Source organism: Lepidochelys kempii, chromosome 5 (assembly GCF_965140285.1).
Source record: "Lepidochelys kempii isolate rLepKem1 chromosome 5, rLepKem1.hap1, whole genome shotgun sequence".
In the NCBI taxonomy this organism is placed as follows: domain Eukaryota; kingdom Metazoa; phylum Chordata; order Testudines; family Cheloniidae; genus Lepidochelys; species Lepidochelys kempii.
This window is the reverse complement of record NC_136384.1, coordinates 121,102,255-121,122,150: the sequence shown is the minus strand read 5'-3', so window position 1 is coordinate 121,122,150 and position 19,896 is coordinate 121,102,255. Positions and strand designations below refer to the sequence as shown.

The following is a 19,896-nucleotide window of genomic DNA, read 5'->3' as shown; positions in this document are numbered from 1 at the left end:
TAGAACACTTTGCCAAGTACTTGTGGAGGAAAGTGTTTGAAGGCCTGCCTGATCCTGGAAAGGAATCCTCAGACAGCCTTTTATGCCCACTGGGAGTCCCGGCAAGGCCTCATTTGTAATGTCACTATAAAATTTGTGTTTTACTTCTTATATACATAGCATTGTAAAACACACTGTAATAATGCCTATCCCAGTATTTCAGAACAACTCTAAGACTACACCTCTCAATTCAAGGCCCAAACCTAACATTCCCAGGCCCACTATATAAAAATAAAAACAATTAAAAACTAAGATACAGTATCTCTATTGGTTGTATGTAAAAATGTGCAAACCAAAGTACAAATGGGACAAAAATGGTAACATGGCCACGAAAGAGTGTTTAGCCCACTGGATCATTTTCAGTTCATGCATTATGCTTTACCAAAATGATGGGTAAACATCCTCTGCATTTAAAAAAAAAGGGGGGGGGGCAGGGACTGTAGTAGAGAGAGAGAGCCTGAAGCACTGGGCATGGTGCAAGATTTGAGCCCTGAAACAGTCTGTAAATCAAAGTCAAGCCATGTATTAAAGTAAATGCTTACAAGTACACTGTTCGGTACATAAACTTAGCAAAGTTGTTGCTAGTTTAGTGTGCACTAAATAGTTACATAAATATATTGCAGAAGGCTAGTACAAATACACCCCAATCTAGTACAAGATAAGATGGTTTGACAGAATAATGAGTAGGGATGTTGTGTCCGAGATATCAGGAACAAGCCGAGGTAACAAACAGAGGTCATGAAATACATAAGGTGTACATAAGTTGTTTGCCTCCATCTATAGTGTAAAAAGAAAAGGAGTACTTGTGGCACCTTAGAGACTAACCAATTTATTTGAGCATGAGCTTTCGTGAGCTACAGCTCACTTCATCGGATGCATACCGTGGAAACTGCAGAAGACATTATATACACACAGAGACCATGAAACAATACGGGAGGAGGTATTGTTTCATGGTCTCTGTGTGTATATAATGTCTTCTGCAGTTTCCACGGTATGCATCCGATGAAGTGAGCTGTAGCTCATGAAAGCTCATGCTCAAATAAATTGGTTAGTCTCTAAGGTGCCACAAGTACTCCTTTTCTTTTTGTGAATACAGACTAACACGGCTGTTACTCTGAAACCTGACAGTGTAAAAATAAAAATTCACAGTATACTCTGATAGCTCTAGCAAAGACCACCAATTCAACTTGTGAAAAAAGTAAACTCAGACATACCTTTGGATAATCCAGTTCAAAGAAGGTCTCTAAATTGTTGATGAGATTAGGATCTACACCTTTTAATGGCTTTAGAAGTGAGACACCAGGAAGCTTACTATAGGGTTGTTTGTCTGTTGCTTTCTTGTTGAGGTGGAGACGTCTGCAAAAAAATTAATAATAATATATTATATACACGTATAGCCACCTTTGAAAGTATTTCTGGTCTTACAGGTGAACTACACACCAAACCTCATATCTTTGATCTAGTTTGATTCAAGGAAGCATTGAAACTATCAGTCTGAACACCACGTAGTTCACAAAATCAGCTTATAAAAGTCACATTAGTGTCCATATTTTTCTGTTTATTTTGTGCATTTGATTTTATCTAATCAGTTTCTCTGTTCTTTTGTGTCGTCAGTTTCCCCTGTTTGGGTCTTTCACACAGCAAGAGAGGTGAGAGAAAGAGAGCTACTTATATAAATGTAAGAATTAAAAAAAGGCAGGGGACTCTACAGCAGATGTGCACTTGAAACTAGTTCTTTTTTAAAAAAATTGTCATCACAATCTAGTCACTGTCCCTTTAAAGCAACAGAGTGAAATGAGGATCAAAGCATGTGAGACTGAACTATTAATGAGAGTTAAAATGTTATAATTTGAACCATATTTCTATGAAGTTTTACAACACATGGCTGCCAAACTAACACACCTTCATAAGGGTAGGCATATTCTAGGGGAAATAATTATATCAAAACACACTATGTCTAAATTTCACAGCCTGAAAGCTGTAATAGTGTAACTTACCAGTTAATGTTTTAAATAAAAAGGCAGCAAACACCATGAAAAATTACCACAGAAATTTTACAGGAGAGCTAAACCTAGTTTTCCACAAGTTACACTTCTTACTAGAAGATAGTTAGAATAGTAACACAGCCTTTTAATTGTAAGAAAAATGGCTTTTGAGATCTACCAGTATATCTTCCCTTAAAGCGTTGAGACCACCAGTATTTCAGCAGAAGAATCAGAAAGGGAAACTGACTACAAACAAGTGTGAAAATGACTTGTTTACTTCACTGTCCAAGCTGAGCAAAAAATACAGAAAGTAAACAGCACAGTGGGGTAGGGGCAAAGATTTTTAAGTAGAGTTTTATTTCATCAGATAACAATACTGTAGTTTTACTGTATACATTTAGCTCGACCCAATTCCTTTGAAAAGCTGTTTAAATGAGACCTTCCAGAAACCTACTAGCACATTATGTTAAGAATAGTAATAATCCAAAACATAGAATTGTTTCAGAAAACGGCACAAGATTGCACTATAGGGTTTGGTGCCACCTACCCTTCAGAAACTAGGGTTATGGCTACATTACAGAGCTTTTTAGCGACACAGCTATGTCGCTAAAAGATGCTGTTAACACCAGCACTTTTAATCAGTAAAGCTTTTGTCGTTCGGGGGGGGTGTTTTTAACACCCCTGAATGACAAAAGTTTTGACAATGAAGTGCCAGTATAGACAAAGCCGAGGTGTATGACCCACTCCCAAACCTGCTCCCCCTGCCTTTTTTTTTTTTTTTTAATAGCTACAGCATAAGCAAGAAAGTGTTGACAAAGATAGTCAGCTGCTGTGTAGATGTCAAAAGTGGTAAAGTAATCCACTTCAAGTGGGTATTCAAAAACCAGAGTCCCATCTTCAGACAGTTTTAAAAGGAAGTGGCTGACTTCATAGTGCTACTGTGCCGCTTTGTGTGCATGCATGACGACACACTCTTTGGGTACTCGATCACATAGTATTCCCCCACCCTCTGCCCCAGTGCCCGTGCCTCCTTATTCAGTGCACAAAATGGATGGTGCTCAGGGGACAAATCAGATTTGTGTAATAAGCAAGGCTGTCATCACTTGCTTCATTTACTGCAGAAACTGCAGATGTCAATCTCTAGTATGATCAGGAGGCTCATCTCTTGAAGCCACTATGGGTAATGTCAACACTGCAAGAAAACACCCACAGTTGGCCCATGCCAGCTGATTCATGCTCAGGCTATAGGGCTATAAAACTGCATTGTATATGTTCAGGCTCAGGCTGCAGCCCAGGCTCTGAGACCCCACAAGGGCGGGGACGGGGAAGGTCACAGAGCCCAGGATCCAGCCTGAGCATCTATACTGGAATTTTATAGGCCCACAGCCCAAGCCCCATGAGCCAGCTGCATGCATTTTATTGTACTGTAGACATTCCATAGGCAGTTCAGTACCCAATTGGTCCTGGTGAGGGGTCAAAGGCTCCTGGGCTAAGGGCCAGCTATATATACAAAGCTACCTTATGCCATTCTACACCAACTATGCAAGGATGAGACAGAAGGACTAGGAGTAGGAAAGCAGTAGCTCATACAACTTGGGAGAGAAGGGGAGTGAGGGGACAAGGATTCCATAAGGAGTTTCAGGGAAACAGCACTCAGGATTTAGCGAGTCTGAAGGACAGGATTTGGGGCCCAAGTAGGAGTAGGAAGGGACAATTTGACTGGGAAAAAAAGAGAACCTGGGAGAACTGGAGAAAGTATTGAGGGAAAGTAAGGAGCGAGAGAACAATGAGCATCCAGGACAGAACAGAGTGGAAGATGCTTAGCAACACAAGAATAAGGGCACCTGGGCAGACTCAAAGAAATTAGAAGGTGGAGAACAAGGTAGATGAGGAAAGAAAATGGTGCAGGGACAGCACATTTGGAGGAAGGAGGCAAGGACAAGTGAGGACAGGAGACCCAGGGAAGGAGAAGGGGGCAGAGAAGATTGAGTGGGAAATAGTTTTAATAAAAGAAGGAAGGGTCATGAAAAGGAAGAGAGATTTTGTGAAGTGGGAGAAAGATGGAAAAGAAGGAAAGAAGAAATCCCAAATAACGAAGGGGGGAAAACATTGCTATGGAGTACATTGGACTACATACAGTGTAATAGGATGGCTTGCCCAGTGGGCTGGAGAGCCTGGGGCTAAGCCAACACTGATTACAGGATGAGCCCCAACTGAGAGGAATTATGTAATTCCCTTACAAAAGGAGTAGGAAATTGCAGTGAAGTAGGGAAATCCAGGAAATTAGAGTTATGTCTGTAGACATTGCAGGGAGCAAGAAGGCTTCAGCAGAGCCCTCAGTCAGTAGGGGAAAAAGCTTAAGAAGCAGGAGAGAGTGATGACAGTTCTCCAGGCAGGGAGGCCTGAGAGCCACCCTGTGCAAGCAGGGGTGAAACTGGAAAGGCCAGGGGAGAAGGACAAACTAAAGGCAGAAGATGCTGGGAAGCAGAAAGACAGTCCCTCAAGGAGGTGGGGCTGTGCCCATCTGAAATTGGGATGAAGACTCTGAGGCCTGGTCTACACCAGGGAGTGGGGGAAATTGATCTAAGTTACACCTTTTTGTACATAAAGCTGTTATGAGTTTGAATTCCTATGTCTCATGTTCTTCCACAGCTATACGAAAGTGCTGCATTTCCTTCTTAAAACTGCAAATTACTCTTTTTTTCCCCCCCACTGAGATAAATTTCAAATTTCTAGCCCTATAGGACCACGATACACTCAGCTTTGAGGTAGTTATTTTTATGGACTAAAAAATCAACAGTGGCCCAGGACTCAATCTTCTGTGACCTGGCTTGTGGGGGCAAAGGGGAGAGTACTTTCAGAGAAAATTACACATTTTGGGGAGAGGGAGGAAATCTTTCTAGGACAGGTTAATTTAAAACAAAGTGGTGGTTCTTTGGACTATTAGAATTAGTAGAGGGATGGATTAGAGCAGAGTGGAAACGAGATGGTCCAAAGTACATGATAAACTGCAGACCCTTGTGATGATTATGAAAATAAGTTCCTGATATAATAGTAGATGCAGGAGGTACTGTGGATACCATATCTATGAGGGGCATGAGGCTTGCAGTATTGACAGGCTCCTCACGACAGCAACAGAGACAGAAGGCATCTGAAGAGGCAGCTTCTTCTTTTGTTGAAGCTAAAATTACTTGATTGCGAATACTACTGTAAAAAGCATTCACATGCACGCTGGATGATAAAGAGTCTGGAGCACACTGTTCTAGTATAAACCTCATGGCTTACTGTCAGTGCCATGTTAATGTCATGAACGTACAAACAGCACTACTATTACAATACTTAGTGATTTTAAAATGCCATGTTGACTTCCATGCCAATAACCACACACACAGGTTTTCCCAGTTATGTAGCACAAGAAATATTTTATACAATAGATTTGAACTGCTCATGCTGGGGAAAGCTTGTCATTTTCAGAATGTAGTAATTTTTTTGAATTTTTTATTGAAAATATGGCATAAAAACACTCTGGCCATATGAAAAAATATAAGAACAGGCTTGTTAAAGACTAGCTATTGAAAGAGAAGAGTGTAGACAATTGGGGCGATTAGGCAATATTTACATTTTTAAAAGTATTTTGGATCAGGTTTTGTGCATTTTAGAATGTTAAAAAGATTTAAACTTAGTCACATTTATAGAAAAGAGTGCCAGTAGAAACTTAATTGGATTTGAACATGCTTTCTCTAAAATATGAAACAGACACTTTTACCCACTAGGCGACAACTATGAGAACTGACATCTATTAAGTTAGCCATAGTAGGGCTACCCATTGCCTTTGACTGCAAAGAAAGACTCAGATTTACGGGGGGTGGGGGAGGCGGCTGCTAACTGTAAAAAGCTATGAAGTTCTATGTCTAAAACTTTAAGCTCTTTGAGACCAGCATGGTGTTTTTCTTAACAGTTTGAGAACATGGCTGCTGCATTTTGAGCAGTACCACAAGAATATCTAGCTATATATCAAGTCTATTTCTAATCAAATTTAGGTGCTAACTTTTCCTTGTGATATATAGTGGTGAACTGCTGTTGTAAGGGTAAAAGTTGACAAACTTCTTTAAGCTTGCTTGCTATTTTTTTTTTAAATTAATACTCTCACAAAGCTATCATTTTTCTCTCCTTAGATAGGATACCTAAAGTAAGTATTTACCTTCTTCTACCTTCCTCAACTCTCAGTGCCTATACCAAGGGCTGTACCAAGTTTGCTCTCCTTCCGTAATGCAGTATTTCCTAGGTGCCTATTGTGGAATATTATCTGGGAATAAAAAATTACTTAATTCCAAGGACACTGTGTGCACATATTACTGTAATTCTCTGAGAATTTTGGATTTAAGCTTTTACTTCAGTGGTTACTAGTTTTCTTTTTATGGATTAGATACTTTCCTCGGTGTGAAGTGAATGCTTTGGAAGAACAGGCTGGCTTTTCATCATTTTTCCTTGTCAACAAATAGTCTTCCCCTCCGCCAAAGGTAATTCTGTTGTTTTTCTTTTCTCCCAAGCCAATATACAGTATTTTACTAATACCTGTATAATCAATCTCTAAAGCATTCCATTGAAATAGATGCCACAGGTCTTTGACAAGTCTATACCACATCTACAAATTCTCCTGGACATCTTATTCACAAAGCCAAATACTCGGCATGATTCTCCATATTAAAAAAAGCCACAGTCCAAAATTTAATACACTGTTTGCTCTGTATACCAGACAGCACACATGGTGAACTTCATTTCCTTTTGCTGACTGCTCAACAACAAAAACCCAAGCCCTCAAATCTCAGTTTCACAGTGTTTGAAAGACAAATCTTTTCTAGTTTTTAAGTGTCTCATTTTTTGTGTAAAATCACACTGTCAATCCCATGAAGTGGCAATTTACTGCAGCAGCATTGGCTGCCAACAGGTGTCCAGTAAACCCATCCTCCCAATACTATTCATTGCTTCGGGGACGGGGTGGGGGGGGGGGGTGTGGAAGAGGGTGTCAAGTAACTCCTACCAAGCTGCAGCAATGGCCTGACCTATTTGAGGTTATCTGAATTTCAGTCACAGAAGGTGTACAAATGTCCGAGTCAATCAGGTGACCACAGAATTGAATCTGAGGACATCTGCTGTTTCCCATAGCATCTTTGCACATAAAGCAACTATTCCTTAATTTGTTGCTTTCTAATTACTTTCACATGAGCAGACAGTGTTTCAAACAAGCATGTTATCCCTTTCTCAATGGGTAACTTAGTTCAGAAAGAAAAACCAAGGGATGGGAAAGACTTTTTAATCCATCCAAGAAAACAAGAACAGATCTTCTGTAATTGTTTTTTTCTCCAACTTAAAAAAATTCATTCTTTATCACTTTAGCAGCAGTTCTCATGACAACAAGTTTTTGACAAGTACAGTTCAAAAACAGTTGGAATAATGGAAACCAATCCTCTCATGAAGCTTGCATAGTGTACCTATCACTTTATATTCATTTGCACTGAGTACTGAAATTCCTCTTGGTTTATGAGATTTTCTGATTAAGAGCCAGAAGATTTGAAACATTGAGATGCCTGAAACACTACTATTGGGCATGTTATTGTAACGACATCTGCAACATTTATCCTAACCCCTGTCTTAGCCTATGGAAGGAACCACTACTCATCTTGCTGACTCTAAAGTAGCTTTCCTTTTCTGAGAGTGAAAAAGGACAAATGCTTTTGAGGGCAGATGCCTGGGTAATAAGATATCACTGTCCAGTCTAAGACACAATGAATTCTCTCTTTCTAAATGTTACTCAAGCCATCCCAATAAAAAAAGTCTAGAATTAACATCCCCATTTTAAGTCTAACAGAACATGCTTGTCCATAAAAATGGAAAAAAATTGTTGGGGCAAATGTTAGAAACTTGCCATAGCACAATGGCTGCTAGGTCTTTCAGCTGAAGTAGTAACCTACATGCCCTTAATAAGGATACTTTTAAAATGTTTGAGAATTTTCATTACAGAATTATACTATTCCTTCAGAAATTACCCAAATACAGATGGTTTTATCATGCTTGGCAAATAATCTTTAAAGAACAGTTACAAGCATCTGTCGACTAATGTCAAGATATCAATAACACTACTAGCATAAGGTCTGGAAGTTTTAGGGTTAGGATTAGGGCAGGTCCACACAAAAGATAACAGCTTTACCAGTTACTCTGTAGCTCACATGTGGGGAGTCAATATGGTTCCATGTGATGGAATTTATTTTCAATCGCTAAGGTACCCAACAACAAAGTGAAGTATTTCCAGAGTTACATGTGTAGTACTTCTAACATGCCTCACTCATAAAATGCACTATGTTACCGGGCCAGGGAATAAAGAGCACTGAATTGGGAATGCACATTCAATACCATACAGGGTGGACAAAAATAAATGACTTAAAAAAATTTTTTTTTATTTAAATTGGATTTATAATAAAATGCTTTTTGAGGGGAAAAAACCTCTCTAAAGATAGTTTTAATTAAGATACATTATAGCTCAAAGATATCGCATGATGGAATAGGGATTATAAATTCTAATTCTATAGTATGAAAGAATGTAGTCATGTAATGTTTAAGAAAAGTTTTGTAAATGAGTTCCAATAGTTCATTGATTAGGACCCAATCTTATGGGGTTCCAGGGGCTTCTGTAGAGATTATTTAGGTTAATCTTTCTATCTACCCAATGGGACTCAGTGCTCAGTCTAGAAGATACCATCAGAGATGTTTAGTTTTGCAGTTCTCAAACTATAGATTTGTGTCTTCAGAGATAACATGCTTGTTAACAGCAAAAATGTTTTAAAATAAATAAATAAATAAATGAATAAATAAATAGAGAGAGAGGTGAGAAATAACAGACCTCAATCCTATTGTCCCTCTGCAAATTTGTGTACACAGGGTCAATCCCCTACCTCTTTCTAAAAGTGCAAAGTTTCAAAAAGTTCAGTGAATAGAAGATTTTTGGGGCAGAACAGATCTCGACAAGGAGAAGTCTGGAGATATATGTGAGAAGGGAGGGACGGCAGTAGAAACAAAAGTGAAACTGTTTGAGCAGTATATTCCAGAAGCCTTGAGGTCTTTCTGAGTCTAGCCTTCGTTGATTTGAGATTTACCATTCCATTCTCTCACTAGAAGGGAAAATCTATTATGGCAGCAGGTCTTAAAAGAGACCCAGTTTGGGAATAAGAACCATTCAAGAAATATATGTTTGCTGATGTTTTAAAGAAAGTCACAACAGTGAACTGGTGGAAGTCACTTAAGCACTTGGATTCAGAGACTATTGAAGTGATAATCTCACTTTTAACAGCAGTAGCTTCTTCTGCTGGTGTAGAAAGACTATTTCACTCCAAACTGAGAAATCGTTTGGGACCTGAAAAAGCAGGAAAGCTTGTTTTTCTTTTCAAGATTATGAACAAGCAGGAAAATGAAGGTGAAAACAACTGAGTTAGTTGCAGAAGCCAATATTTTAAGTTTCTCATGTTGACCGGGCTGACATAGTTGATTTGATTTTTGTTTTGTTTTTTTAAATATTTCATTTAACTATTTTAGTTAAACAATTTGAATAAAAACAAACCTGATTTTAAAAAACTTGAATGTTTAATTAAATTCAAACATTCATATGCTTGTTTTATTAAAATATTATGTTTGCTTTGAAGAAAAAAATCCAGAATACATAACGTTGTTGTTTTAGTTAAAACAAATTTAAATGTCTGTCTGGTGATGTTCTCCTCCTAACACAGCATGGCAAGAAAATCTTCCAAATATTAATGATGATTAACCTGTTGAATCGGAGATAGCTCACCTCCCAATGACTTCATAAATATCTGCTTCAATTACCTTTGGTAAATGAAATAACGAAACAATCATTCATTTTCTGATATAACTAAAAAACTAATCTGAAAAGTTTTCCAAATAAATCACATTAAGAATTTATAGTGTGTACCTTCTAAAAATGTGATTTATTTGGAATGTGTGTACCTTCTACATCTATCTCTGAGTTGTAATGAATACGTACTAAGGTTATAACAACCAACAAGAACGCACTTATGTAGAAATCCATGATTAAATCGAGTCTTCCTGACTAGTGATTTAAACTAAGATTTAAATCAAATCCACCCTGATGCCATAACTTGAAATTAACTTCGGATTTTGCTTAAGGATGGCTTTTCTGTAGAATCCCTTGCAGTAATAATTGCAATAGCTGCTTTTCACAGCAAAAGTGGGGATATTATAAGACTTCTTTGTAAAGAATTCAGAATTTCACCAATGAACTGATTATGCAAAATAGTTCTGCGCTTGGGAATGTAGATGGCTACTAATTCTAAGTTTCAATATCCCACATTAACTCTGCTTTAATAATCTATACATGCGACTGTTTTGTAGTAAATTGATCAATGGTCTTTATATCTAATTGTATTTGAAGTACATTGGATTCAACCAGGATTCAAAATACAGTAATCAATCGCTCAGTACACTTCGTAGCTGCACTACAAAGGGTTTGTTTAGTTGGCTGGTTTTCACTGAGAGGGGGAAGGGAAGAAAAGGTTGGCAATATTTGCATCAATGCCTTATGTAGTGGCACTAGTGCTAATAATGATAATCTAGCTTTGCTTTCCCCAAGCAGAGAAAGACTATTTGCAATGATATACTAACACGACCAGCTATTTCCTTTTAAACGTCACTAATTTTCATTTTGCTATAACGTGCTTTCCAACAAATTCTGTTGGCATAGCAATGCTGCGTCATGCTACTTTGAAAGTCTACCATGCTCTTTTTCTTATAGCAATTTCTAGATTCCAGGAAGCTCCACTGTAAATTGCAGACTGTACGTGTTTAGAACATATCACTTACTCCAGCATCCGTGAGTAGTGGCAGCTACGTCAGCGGGAGAAGTCCTTTCACTGACATAACGCTATCCACACCAACACTTAGGCCCATGTAACTTACGTTAGGGGGGTGGCTTATTCACATCCCTGAGTGACATAAACTTACACCGACTTAAGCTCTAGTGCATACACAGAGTTAGATACAGTGGGACAAATCCTGTTTCCATTGAAATCAGGGGCAAAAAACTCCTACAGAAGTCAATTGGAGCAGGATTTGGCCCTAAATGTATTTCCATTATATTTTAATGTTGCATGGAGCCTGGAGAACTAATAAACCAGGTTTCATACCTATACTAACTAGTCTAAGAGTAGGATAACTACTTCAATCAAATTTCAGTGGTAGGGAAATCTTCCCCCTTAAGTTATTTTAGGTATACACACCAACAATAGTCACAGTTTCTACGGCCACAATACTGTTATCTGAGCACCTTATAAACATAATTGAATTTATCTTTGCAATACCTCTATTTAGTATCAGCCTCATTTTATAGATGGGAAATTGAGGCGCAGATATTAAACAACTTGCCCAAGATCACACAAGGAGTCTGTAGAAAGGCTGGGAACTGAATGCAAGTCTTTAAAGTCCTGGTCCAGTGCCTTAACCATAAGTCTATCCTTCCTACCTTGCTTTCACTTCTCTCAAAATTTCTGCAGCAAAGCACTGAAGAATGAAAGAAAATACTACAGGTGACAACACCTATAGTAAAGGCTGCCTGACACTTTATAAAACCCTGCTTTCAGTTACATATAACTGCCGAAAAACTCAGTCTGAGGCAAACAAGCATGGAAAATTTGAGCCTAAATTTGGAAAAAATCCAGCTGTATCCAAGAATGAGGTTAGAGAAGGATACACTGTTTCAGTCCTTAAAAAGATAAGCCCCAAAATTCAACCATTTCCCTGAAACGCTCAATTGCCTTCCTACTTTGATGCAAGGGCCTGAAATTTGGCAGGGGGTCACCTGGGTGACAGAGATAAGCCTTTTTCCTTCCCCAAGAAAATCTGTCCAGATTTCAACAAATTATAAAACTGGGGGGGGGGGGGGGGGGGGAAGAATCTCATCTTATGCATGTTTCAGAGTAATAGCCGTGTTAGTCTGTATTTGCAAAAAGAAAAGGAGTACTTTTGACACCGTAGAGACTAACCAATTTATTTGAGTTTAGTCTCTAAGGTGCCACAAGTACTCCTTATCTTATGCATGCTTCATAGAGACTTTGGATCTGGCAGTGAAATTATCCAAAGATTCCATCTCCTTTGAGAATGTTCCACCCCCTCACAGCTTCTATCTGCAACCAACTTGCACACGCACCATCCACGCAGAGCAAAAGAGTGTGCTCCACCCCAGAGTATGAGAGGATGAGCTGGATTTTCCCTGCCAGCTGCTGTGGCACCAGAACTGAGCTGAAAGACTGTCTCTCCTGTGCTGCCAATGATTTCCTTGCTGGTGCCCAGGCAACATGGAGAAGGAATAAGTGGCCTGACTCAGATTCAGAAGGGTGAGGGGGAAGAGATGCAAGGCAGGGAGGGGAGAGGGTCAAGAACAGATCAAGATGAGAAGGGGCAGGAGCTGGGGCAGTCAGGAACAGGGGCATGAATCAGGCAGGAGTGGAGGAAGCCAGGAACTGAAGAGCTGTGACCACTAGAGATCACTCCCCTACATAATCTGGAATCAAAACCATTATTCTTGAATTTCAACATTCCTTTGGTGCCTACCAAACTGCTGTGAAAGCCAAAGGCAAAGTGTGCGTCTCCATCTCCCTCTAGAGGCAGGTCCACACAGAAGATAACAGCTGTACCAGTTACTCTGTAGCTCACATGCTTGAGGACTGTGCCATGCAGTTAAAGATTCCAGCCTCACTAATGAAACATGCGGAGTCAATATGGTTCCATGTGATGGAATTTATTTTCGATTTTTAAGCTTTTACATTAAATAAAACACTACTTTAAAAATAACATTAAGGTTGTAAAGTCAAGCACTCAGAAGTTTGGAAGAACCCATGCAACCTTAAATTTGGCCCCTTATGTATATGCATGATGCAGTCTTTAATTACATGATCACATACTATTTTTTCCAAAGGACCCCTAACTTATTCAATGCACAGGCTGGACAGTGCTCACTGACTGGATAGCTACTCAATTACATACACAGACATGCAGTTGCAGGGGCTCATGGATTATTTATTGCACTACACTGAATATAGAATTATTATTCATTTCCTCATGGTGCTCTTATTGTAGGACCTCAGTTCTTTACAAAGATTAATACATTTATCTTCACATCGCTGTGAGGTGAGGAGGTATTGTTATCCCTATTTCCCACATGGGGAACTGAGACACAGTTTAAAGCTGAACGTGCCAATTTATTTTGGGTGCCCAATTTTAGAAGACTAGGACCCAATTTTTCAGAATATGTAGCATATTATGGCACAATGTATGTTCAGATCAGAGCTCCTACTGCACTCAGTTGCCGGAGCACTGAGAACTCAAAACTGCAAATGCAGGTCTCTCAAGTTGGGTATACAAAAAATGAGCAGCTATTGTGAACATTTTCATTTAAGTGATTTTGCCCAGCACCACACAGGTACTCTATGGCTCAGGCAAGGATAAGATCCAATTCTCCAGGGTAGCATTCAATTTCCTTACCCACAAGACCATCCAATCTCTTCCTGCAATCCCCTGCCTCATTCACCACACATCTTCCAACTTCTGCAGCAAATGAGGCAGGCGTCTTACCAACAACAGTGACAGAAGGAATGAATTTTAAAAAATAGTATGTCATCATGTAATTAAAGACTATCATCATGCAAATACACAGGGACAAAGGGGGGGCAAATTAAGGATACACTGGCAATCTTAATTCAAGCATTTCTTAACCATATGCTTATAAATAAATAAATCTATGTTAAAAGAACATTATTTATGCATACACAATTTCAATCACGATCAATGTAAGTAATTAGCATTAAAATAGTACAACTATAAATCCAGTGTTACTCAGACTCACATTTTTCATCGTTACATCATACACACTGCAGAAGCTAACTTCTCCTTTGCTATGCATTCATTTTCTGTTAAATATGTCTACCTTATCTACACATAGCATCACATAGCTTCATAATTTAAAAAGTTATTTCAAAAGCAACATGTTTTAGTCTCTCAAATTAACATATTTAGGTAGTCTACAATGGTAGACCACAATCCTGCTACTGGATCAGCAGCTGGACCCCTGCCTGTATGTGCAGTCTTTACTGACTTCAAATAGTCTCCAGGTAGGCACAAGGGATTCATGGCAGATAACTCTGCATGGGGCTTGACTGAAATGGCTCACATCTTTAAACCTGCCTAAAAATAATACATGCAGACTATATTCAACCCTTGGGGGCCAAACCTTGGGAGTCTTCCTGAGGACTGGGCTTACCTCAATGGTCCTAACAAACCATTATTATTTTATAATCACATGTATTAAGTAGTTTTATAAAAATGGCCATTTGCCATGACAACAGCAGTGGCTACTTAAGATTTTCATCTTTGATGGTTTATTTAATTTCAAGAGCTATAAGGCCACAGTGTGACCCAATTCATTTAAAAAAAAAAAAAGAAAGAAAGAAAGCCACTCAAATTTGAGAAAATTGTTCTAGTTTCACTTCACCAAATATTGTGTATTAGAACTGTTCCCTGACTCAAATCCTGTATGCCAAAATTCATCCCTGTGGATATCTCACACACACACACGTACATGTTTATAAAGAAGCCACATCAAAAACCCCTGTAATGGAAACCTGCTGACAGGACTTTTACACAGGCAATTCCTGAAGGCACTAGGAGAAGAGGCCCCAATTCAGCAAGGTACTTAAGCACGTATGCAACTTTAAGCATGGGAATGGGAGTATTCACATGCTGTAAATTAGGCATGTACTTAAGTATCTTGTTGAATCAGAGTGAAAGACTGTCCAATTGACTACAACTACAGAATTACAGGATGAAGGGCTGTTGTGGGTTGGTTGGGTTTTGTTGTTGTTTTTTGGAAGGGGGAAAGAGGAGAGAAACACAGTAGAGTGCTTCAATCAAAGATACATTTAACAGAAATTTAACTCTGTCCAAACAAGACTATGAACATTCCCCAACCTCCCAGGTTCAATTTAAGTAACTTTCAGTTCCACAGATTGAAACCATTTGGTGTTTGATGTTTAAGGCTGCAATCCTACAATCCCTTGCTTTCAGAACTCTCACTGACTTTGATGGGAGTCTTGCAGGAAAGTATCTGGCTCCTGCAGGAACTTCAGAGAACAGCCACACCATTTCTGTACAGTTAACTTTCAAGGAAAAAAGGTATGGTTTCTTGAGTGAATATGGAAGCTAAAGGCAATTGAATTACAATAAAATTATTAATGCTCATAGCGTGGAGGAATAGCTCAGTGGTTTGAGCATTGGCCTGCTAAACCCAGGGTTGTGAGTTCAATCCTTGAAGGGGCCTTGAAGGGATCTGGGGCAAAAATTGGGGATTGGTCCTGCTTTGAGCAGGGGGTTGGACTAGATGACCCATCCTGAGGTCCCTTCCAACCCTGATATTCTATGATTCTATGAGGGTTTTCATAATTCAGTCAACCAGAAATGAAATCCTGGCCACACTGCAGTCAATGGGAATTTTGCCACTGATTTCACTGAGGCCAGGATTTTACCCCAGACAACTAACTGTGGTGTGGCTGAGTGAGCAAAATAGGAGTCCTTGATGGCACAAACATCACAAAACATGAAACAAAAACAAGAAAAGAACACTTGCATCATTTACTACCATCAGAACCTTTGATACTCTCTTACAGTATATTTTACAACAGCTATAGGAAAATCTAACTGCAGTAACCAATACATTGCTGCAGTCATTATAAGGTAAATTTGGACTTTTATTTGAACAATAATTTGATTGCATTCAAAAGGAACCGATCTCTTACTTTTCTCTCCCCTGTTTTACATACACACATCAGCTTCTGCACAAAGCCCCAGCAAAAATGCTTGGTCAATCATAATAATAAATAATAATAATAATAAAAAGGAAATAAACAGTAGCAGGCAGCTCTTTTTAAGCACCTCTTCTCTTCAGAGCTAGTTATCTAGGCAGATCCAGACCAGTATTCATTCCACCTGCCATTATAAGTTATCTTGAGAAACCTTGTCAGTGTACATACCACTAAAATTAAGACTGTTCAATGTTGTGTGCTATTTAAGACTGAGCTGCTATTTGCATCCTTCTAAAGAATACTCAACATAACATTTTATGACTGCTGTCCCCAAGAGACCCACACAAGAAACCAAAGGTTCCTGCCACAAGGCTATGCCACCAAACAAAAATTTTAAATGTAACAACAACAAAAAAAGAGAATGAAAAATCACATACCTATCACTGTAAGGTCAGTACATAAGAAAGGAAAGTACGGTGGCGAAGGCCAAGAGTTGCATGGAATAGAGCCCCAAACAAAAGGCAAACTCACATATTTAACAATTGAGATGTGTTAGGGCAAGAAGAGGCAGGCTCATGGGTGTGGGTGGGTGGGTGAGTGTGTATTCTGCAGGTGTAGGCTAAAGTGTGTGTAAACAATGAGAGCAGACTCACTGGTGTGTGTGTATATCTTATGAAAGGGCAGGCGTAGCAGCAGGGTTACGCGTGTGCACGTATCATGGGTGTGCATGTGTTAGGTGTCAATAGGCAGACAGCTCGGGGAAGGCATGTAAAGGGGGCTGTCAGGTTCAAGGGGGTTCAGGTGTCAGGAGGGGGCAGGCTGGGGGTGATGCAGCTCGGGGGATCCAAGTCACATGTGTGCAGGGAGAGGGGTCCGGCTTATGGGGAATCCATGGGTTGGAGTGGGGGGCTAGGTGGGAAGGCGGGTCTGACTTGTGAGATCCAAACATCGGGAGGCCAGCTCGGGGGTTCATGTAGGGGAGGCTAAGTGAGGGGGCCGGGGCCGGCTCAGGGGGCTCCATGTGTCGGGGGGGCTAAGTGGGGGGCGGGTCCGGCTCAGGGGATCCAGGTGTCAAGAGGGATCGATTTGTCGGAGGGCAGGGTGGGGGGTGGGTCCGATTCAGGGGAGCCAGGTGTCGAGGGGGGGGTCGATGTGCGGGAGGGGGACTAGGTGGGGGGCGGATCTGGCTCAAGGGATCCAGGTGTCGGGTGGGGGCTAGGTTGGGGGCAGGTCCGGCTCAGGGGATCCAGGTGTCGGGGGCGGGCTAGGTTGGGGGCAGGTCCGGCTCAGGGGATCCAGGTGTCGGGTGGGGGCTAGGTTGAGGGCAGGTCCGGCTCAGGGGATCCAGGTGTCGGGTGGGGTGGATGTGCCGGAGGGCTGGGTGGTGGGGCGGGTCCAACTCAGGGAGCCAGTTGTGGGGGGGGGGGGTTTGATGTGCGGGGGGAGGGCTAGGTGGGGGGCGGGTCCGGCTCAGTGGAGCCAGGTGTCGGGGGGGGGGGCCAGGTGGGGGGGCGGATCCGGCTCAGGGGAGCCAGGTGTCAAGGGGGGGGCTAGGTGGGGGGCGGGCCCGGCTCAGGGGAGCCAGGTGTCAAGGGGGGGGCTAGGTGGGGGGCGGGCCCGGCTCAGGGGAGCCAGGTGTCAAGGGGGGGGGCTAGGTGGGGGGCGGGCCCGGCTCAGGGGAGCCAGGTGTCAAGGGGGGGGGCTAGGTGGGGGGCGGGCCCGGCTCAGGGGAGCCAGGTGTCAAGGGGGGGGGCTAGGTGGGGGGCGGGCCCGGCTCAGGGGAGCCAGGTGTCAAGGGGGGGGGCTAGGTGGGGGGCGGGCCCGGCTCAGGGGAGCCAGGTGTCAAGGGGGGGGGCTAGGTGGGGGGCAGGCCCGGCTCAGGGGAGCCAGGTGTCGGGGGGGGGCCAGGTGGGGGGCGGGTCCGGCTCAGGGGAGCCAGTGTCGGGGGGGGGGCAGGTGGGGGGCGGGTCCGGCTCAGGGGAGCCAGGTGTCGGGTGGGGGGGGAGGGCCGGGTGGGGGGCGGGTCCGGCTCAGGGGAGCCAGGTGTCGGGGGCGGGCTAGGTGGGGGGCGGGTCCGGCTCAGGGGAGCCAGGTGTGGGGGGGGGGGCCTGGTGGGGGGCGGGTCCGGCTCAGGGGAGCCAGGTGTCGGGGGCGGGCTAGGTGGGGGGCGGGTCCGGCTCAGGGGAGCCAGTGTCGGGGGGGGGGCTAAGTGGGGGGCGGGTCCGGCTCAGGGGAGCCAGTGTCGGGGGGGGGCTAAGTGGGGGGGGGGTCCGGCTCAGGGGAGCCAGTGTCGGGGGGGGGGCTAAGTGGGGGGGGGGTCCGGCTCAGGGGAGCCAGTGTCGGGGGGGGGGCTAAGTGGGGGGCGGGTCCGGCTCAGGGGAGCCAGGTGTCGGGGGGGGCTAAGTGGGGGGCGGCTCCGGCTCAGGGGAGCCAGTGTCGGGGGGGGGGGCCAGGTGGGGGGCGGGTCCGGCTCAGGGGAGCCAGGTGTCGGGGGGGGGCCAGGTGGGGGGCGGCTCCGGCTCAGGGGAGCCAGGTGTCGGGGGCGGGCTAGGTGGGGGGCGGCTCCGGCTCAGGGGAGCCAGGTGTCGGGGGGGGGCCAGGTGGGGGGCGGGTCCGGCTCAGGGGAGCCAGGTGTCGGGGGGGGGGCCAGGTGGGGGGCGGCTCCGGCTCAGGGGAGCCAGGTGTCGGGGGCGGGGCTAAGTGGGGGGCGGGTCCGGCTCAGGGGAGCCAGGTGTCAAGGGGGGGGGCTAGGTGGGGGGCGGGTCCGGCTCAGGGGAGCCAGGTGTCGGGGGGGGGCTAAGTGGGGGGCGGGTCCGGCTCAGGGGAGCCAGTGTCGGGGGGGGGGGCCAGGTGGGGGGCGGCTCCGGCTCAGGGGAGCCAGGTGTCGGGGGGGGGGGCCAGGTGGGGGGCGGCTCCGGCTCAGGGGAGCCAGGTGTCGGGGGGGGGGCCAGGTGGGGGGCGGCTCCGGCTCAGGGGAGCCAGGTGTCGGGGGGGGGCCAGGTGGGGGGCGGCTCCGGCTCAGGGGAGCCAGGTGTCGGGGGGGGGCCAGGTGGGGGGCGGGTCCGGCTCAGGGGAGCCAGTATCGGGGGGGGGGGCGGCTCAGGGGAGCCAGTGTCGGGGGGGGGGTGGATGTGCCGGTGGGGGAGGTTAGGTGGGGGCGGGGGGGGCAGGGCAGAGCGGTTCCCCGCGAACCAGGAAAGGGAGGCTGCCCAGGCGAGAGGCAAACGACGCTCCCCAGAGGGAAGTGAATCAATCAGCAATGCCCCCGCCCGTTCGCTCCCGGGCCGGGGAGCGGGGAGCGAGCTGCGGCGAGTCCACCTCAGCGCCCAGGGGCAGGCGGTCGGGCCGAGCCCCCCTCGCTGCTGGGCGGCGCCGCCCCGGGGGAAGCGGCGAGGACCCCGGCCCAGCCCCGCGGCCGCACTTACGTGTAGATGATGGACATGAAATGCATGAGCCACAGCACGACGAAGAGGATGAGCCCGAAGATGGCGAGTCCGTCCAAGGCCAGGGCCAGTAGCGCCATCCCCCCCCCCGGGGGGCCGCGCACGCCGCGAGAAGCGCTGGCCGGGCCGCTGCGACCGCCGCCGGCGCCTACTCTCCGCAGTCCCCTCCTCGGTCCGCGCCCGCCTGACAGGCCGCGCCGCGCTCCACCCGGCCACTGCTCGCGCACTGAGCGAAACGGCTCGCCTCGCGCGGGCACCCCTGGGCCGCGCCGCGCCGCGCCGCCCCGCCCCTCTGTCACCCGCCAAGGCCACGCCCCCGCTCGTCGCCCCGCCCTCCCCCGCAGTGACGCCATCCGCTTGGCAGCCCCGCACCGCCCTGCCCCTCTCCCTGTCTGCAGGCTGCCGCGGGGTGTCTGGTCTGAGGAGGGCGGGGCGGGAATGAGGGGCGAGGATCCCCGCGGGGGAGGCGGGCGTCACGGCGAGGGCGGCGGTGATGTCACGGCCCCGCGAGGAGCACTGGCTCGCAGAAGCTCCTCCCTGCTGGGAGCCCTG

At 45.1% G+C, this 19,896-nt stretch overlaps 1 protein-coding gene across 4 annotated transcripts in view; it reads right to left on the bottom strand.

Moving 5' to 3' along the window:
- Positions 1-19,623, bottom strand: part of UGCG (UDP-glucose ceramide glucosyltransferase) — a 35,600-nt gene extending 15,977 nt beyond the window's left edge. For all 4 annotated transcript variants that reach the window (XM_073345622.2, XM_073345623.2, XM_073345624.2 and 1 more), the window contains exons 1-2: positions 19,327-19,623; positions 1,254-1,395 (exon numbers count right to left, since the gene is read on the bottom strand). In XM_073345622.2, coding sequence (XP_073201723.1) covers positions 1,254-1,395; positions 19,327-19,424 — 240 coding nt within the window. In that variant the 5' untranslated portion in view covers positions 19,425-19,623. The remainder of the gene's footprint in view (positions 1-1,253; positions 1,396-19,326) is intronic.
- Between the last annotated feature and the right edge of the window lie 273 nt (positions 19,624-19,896).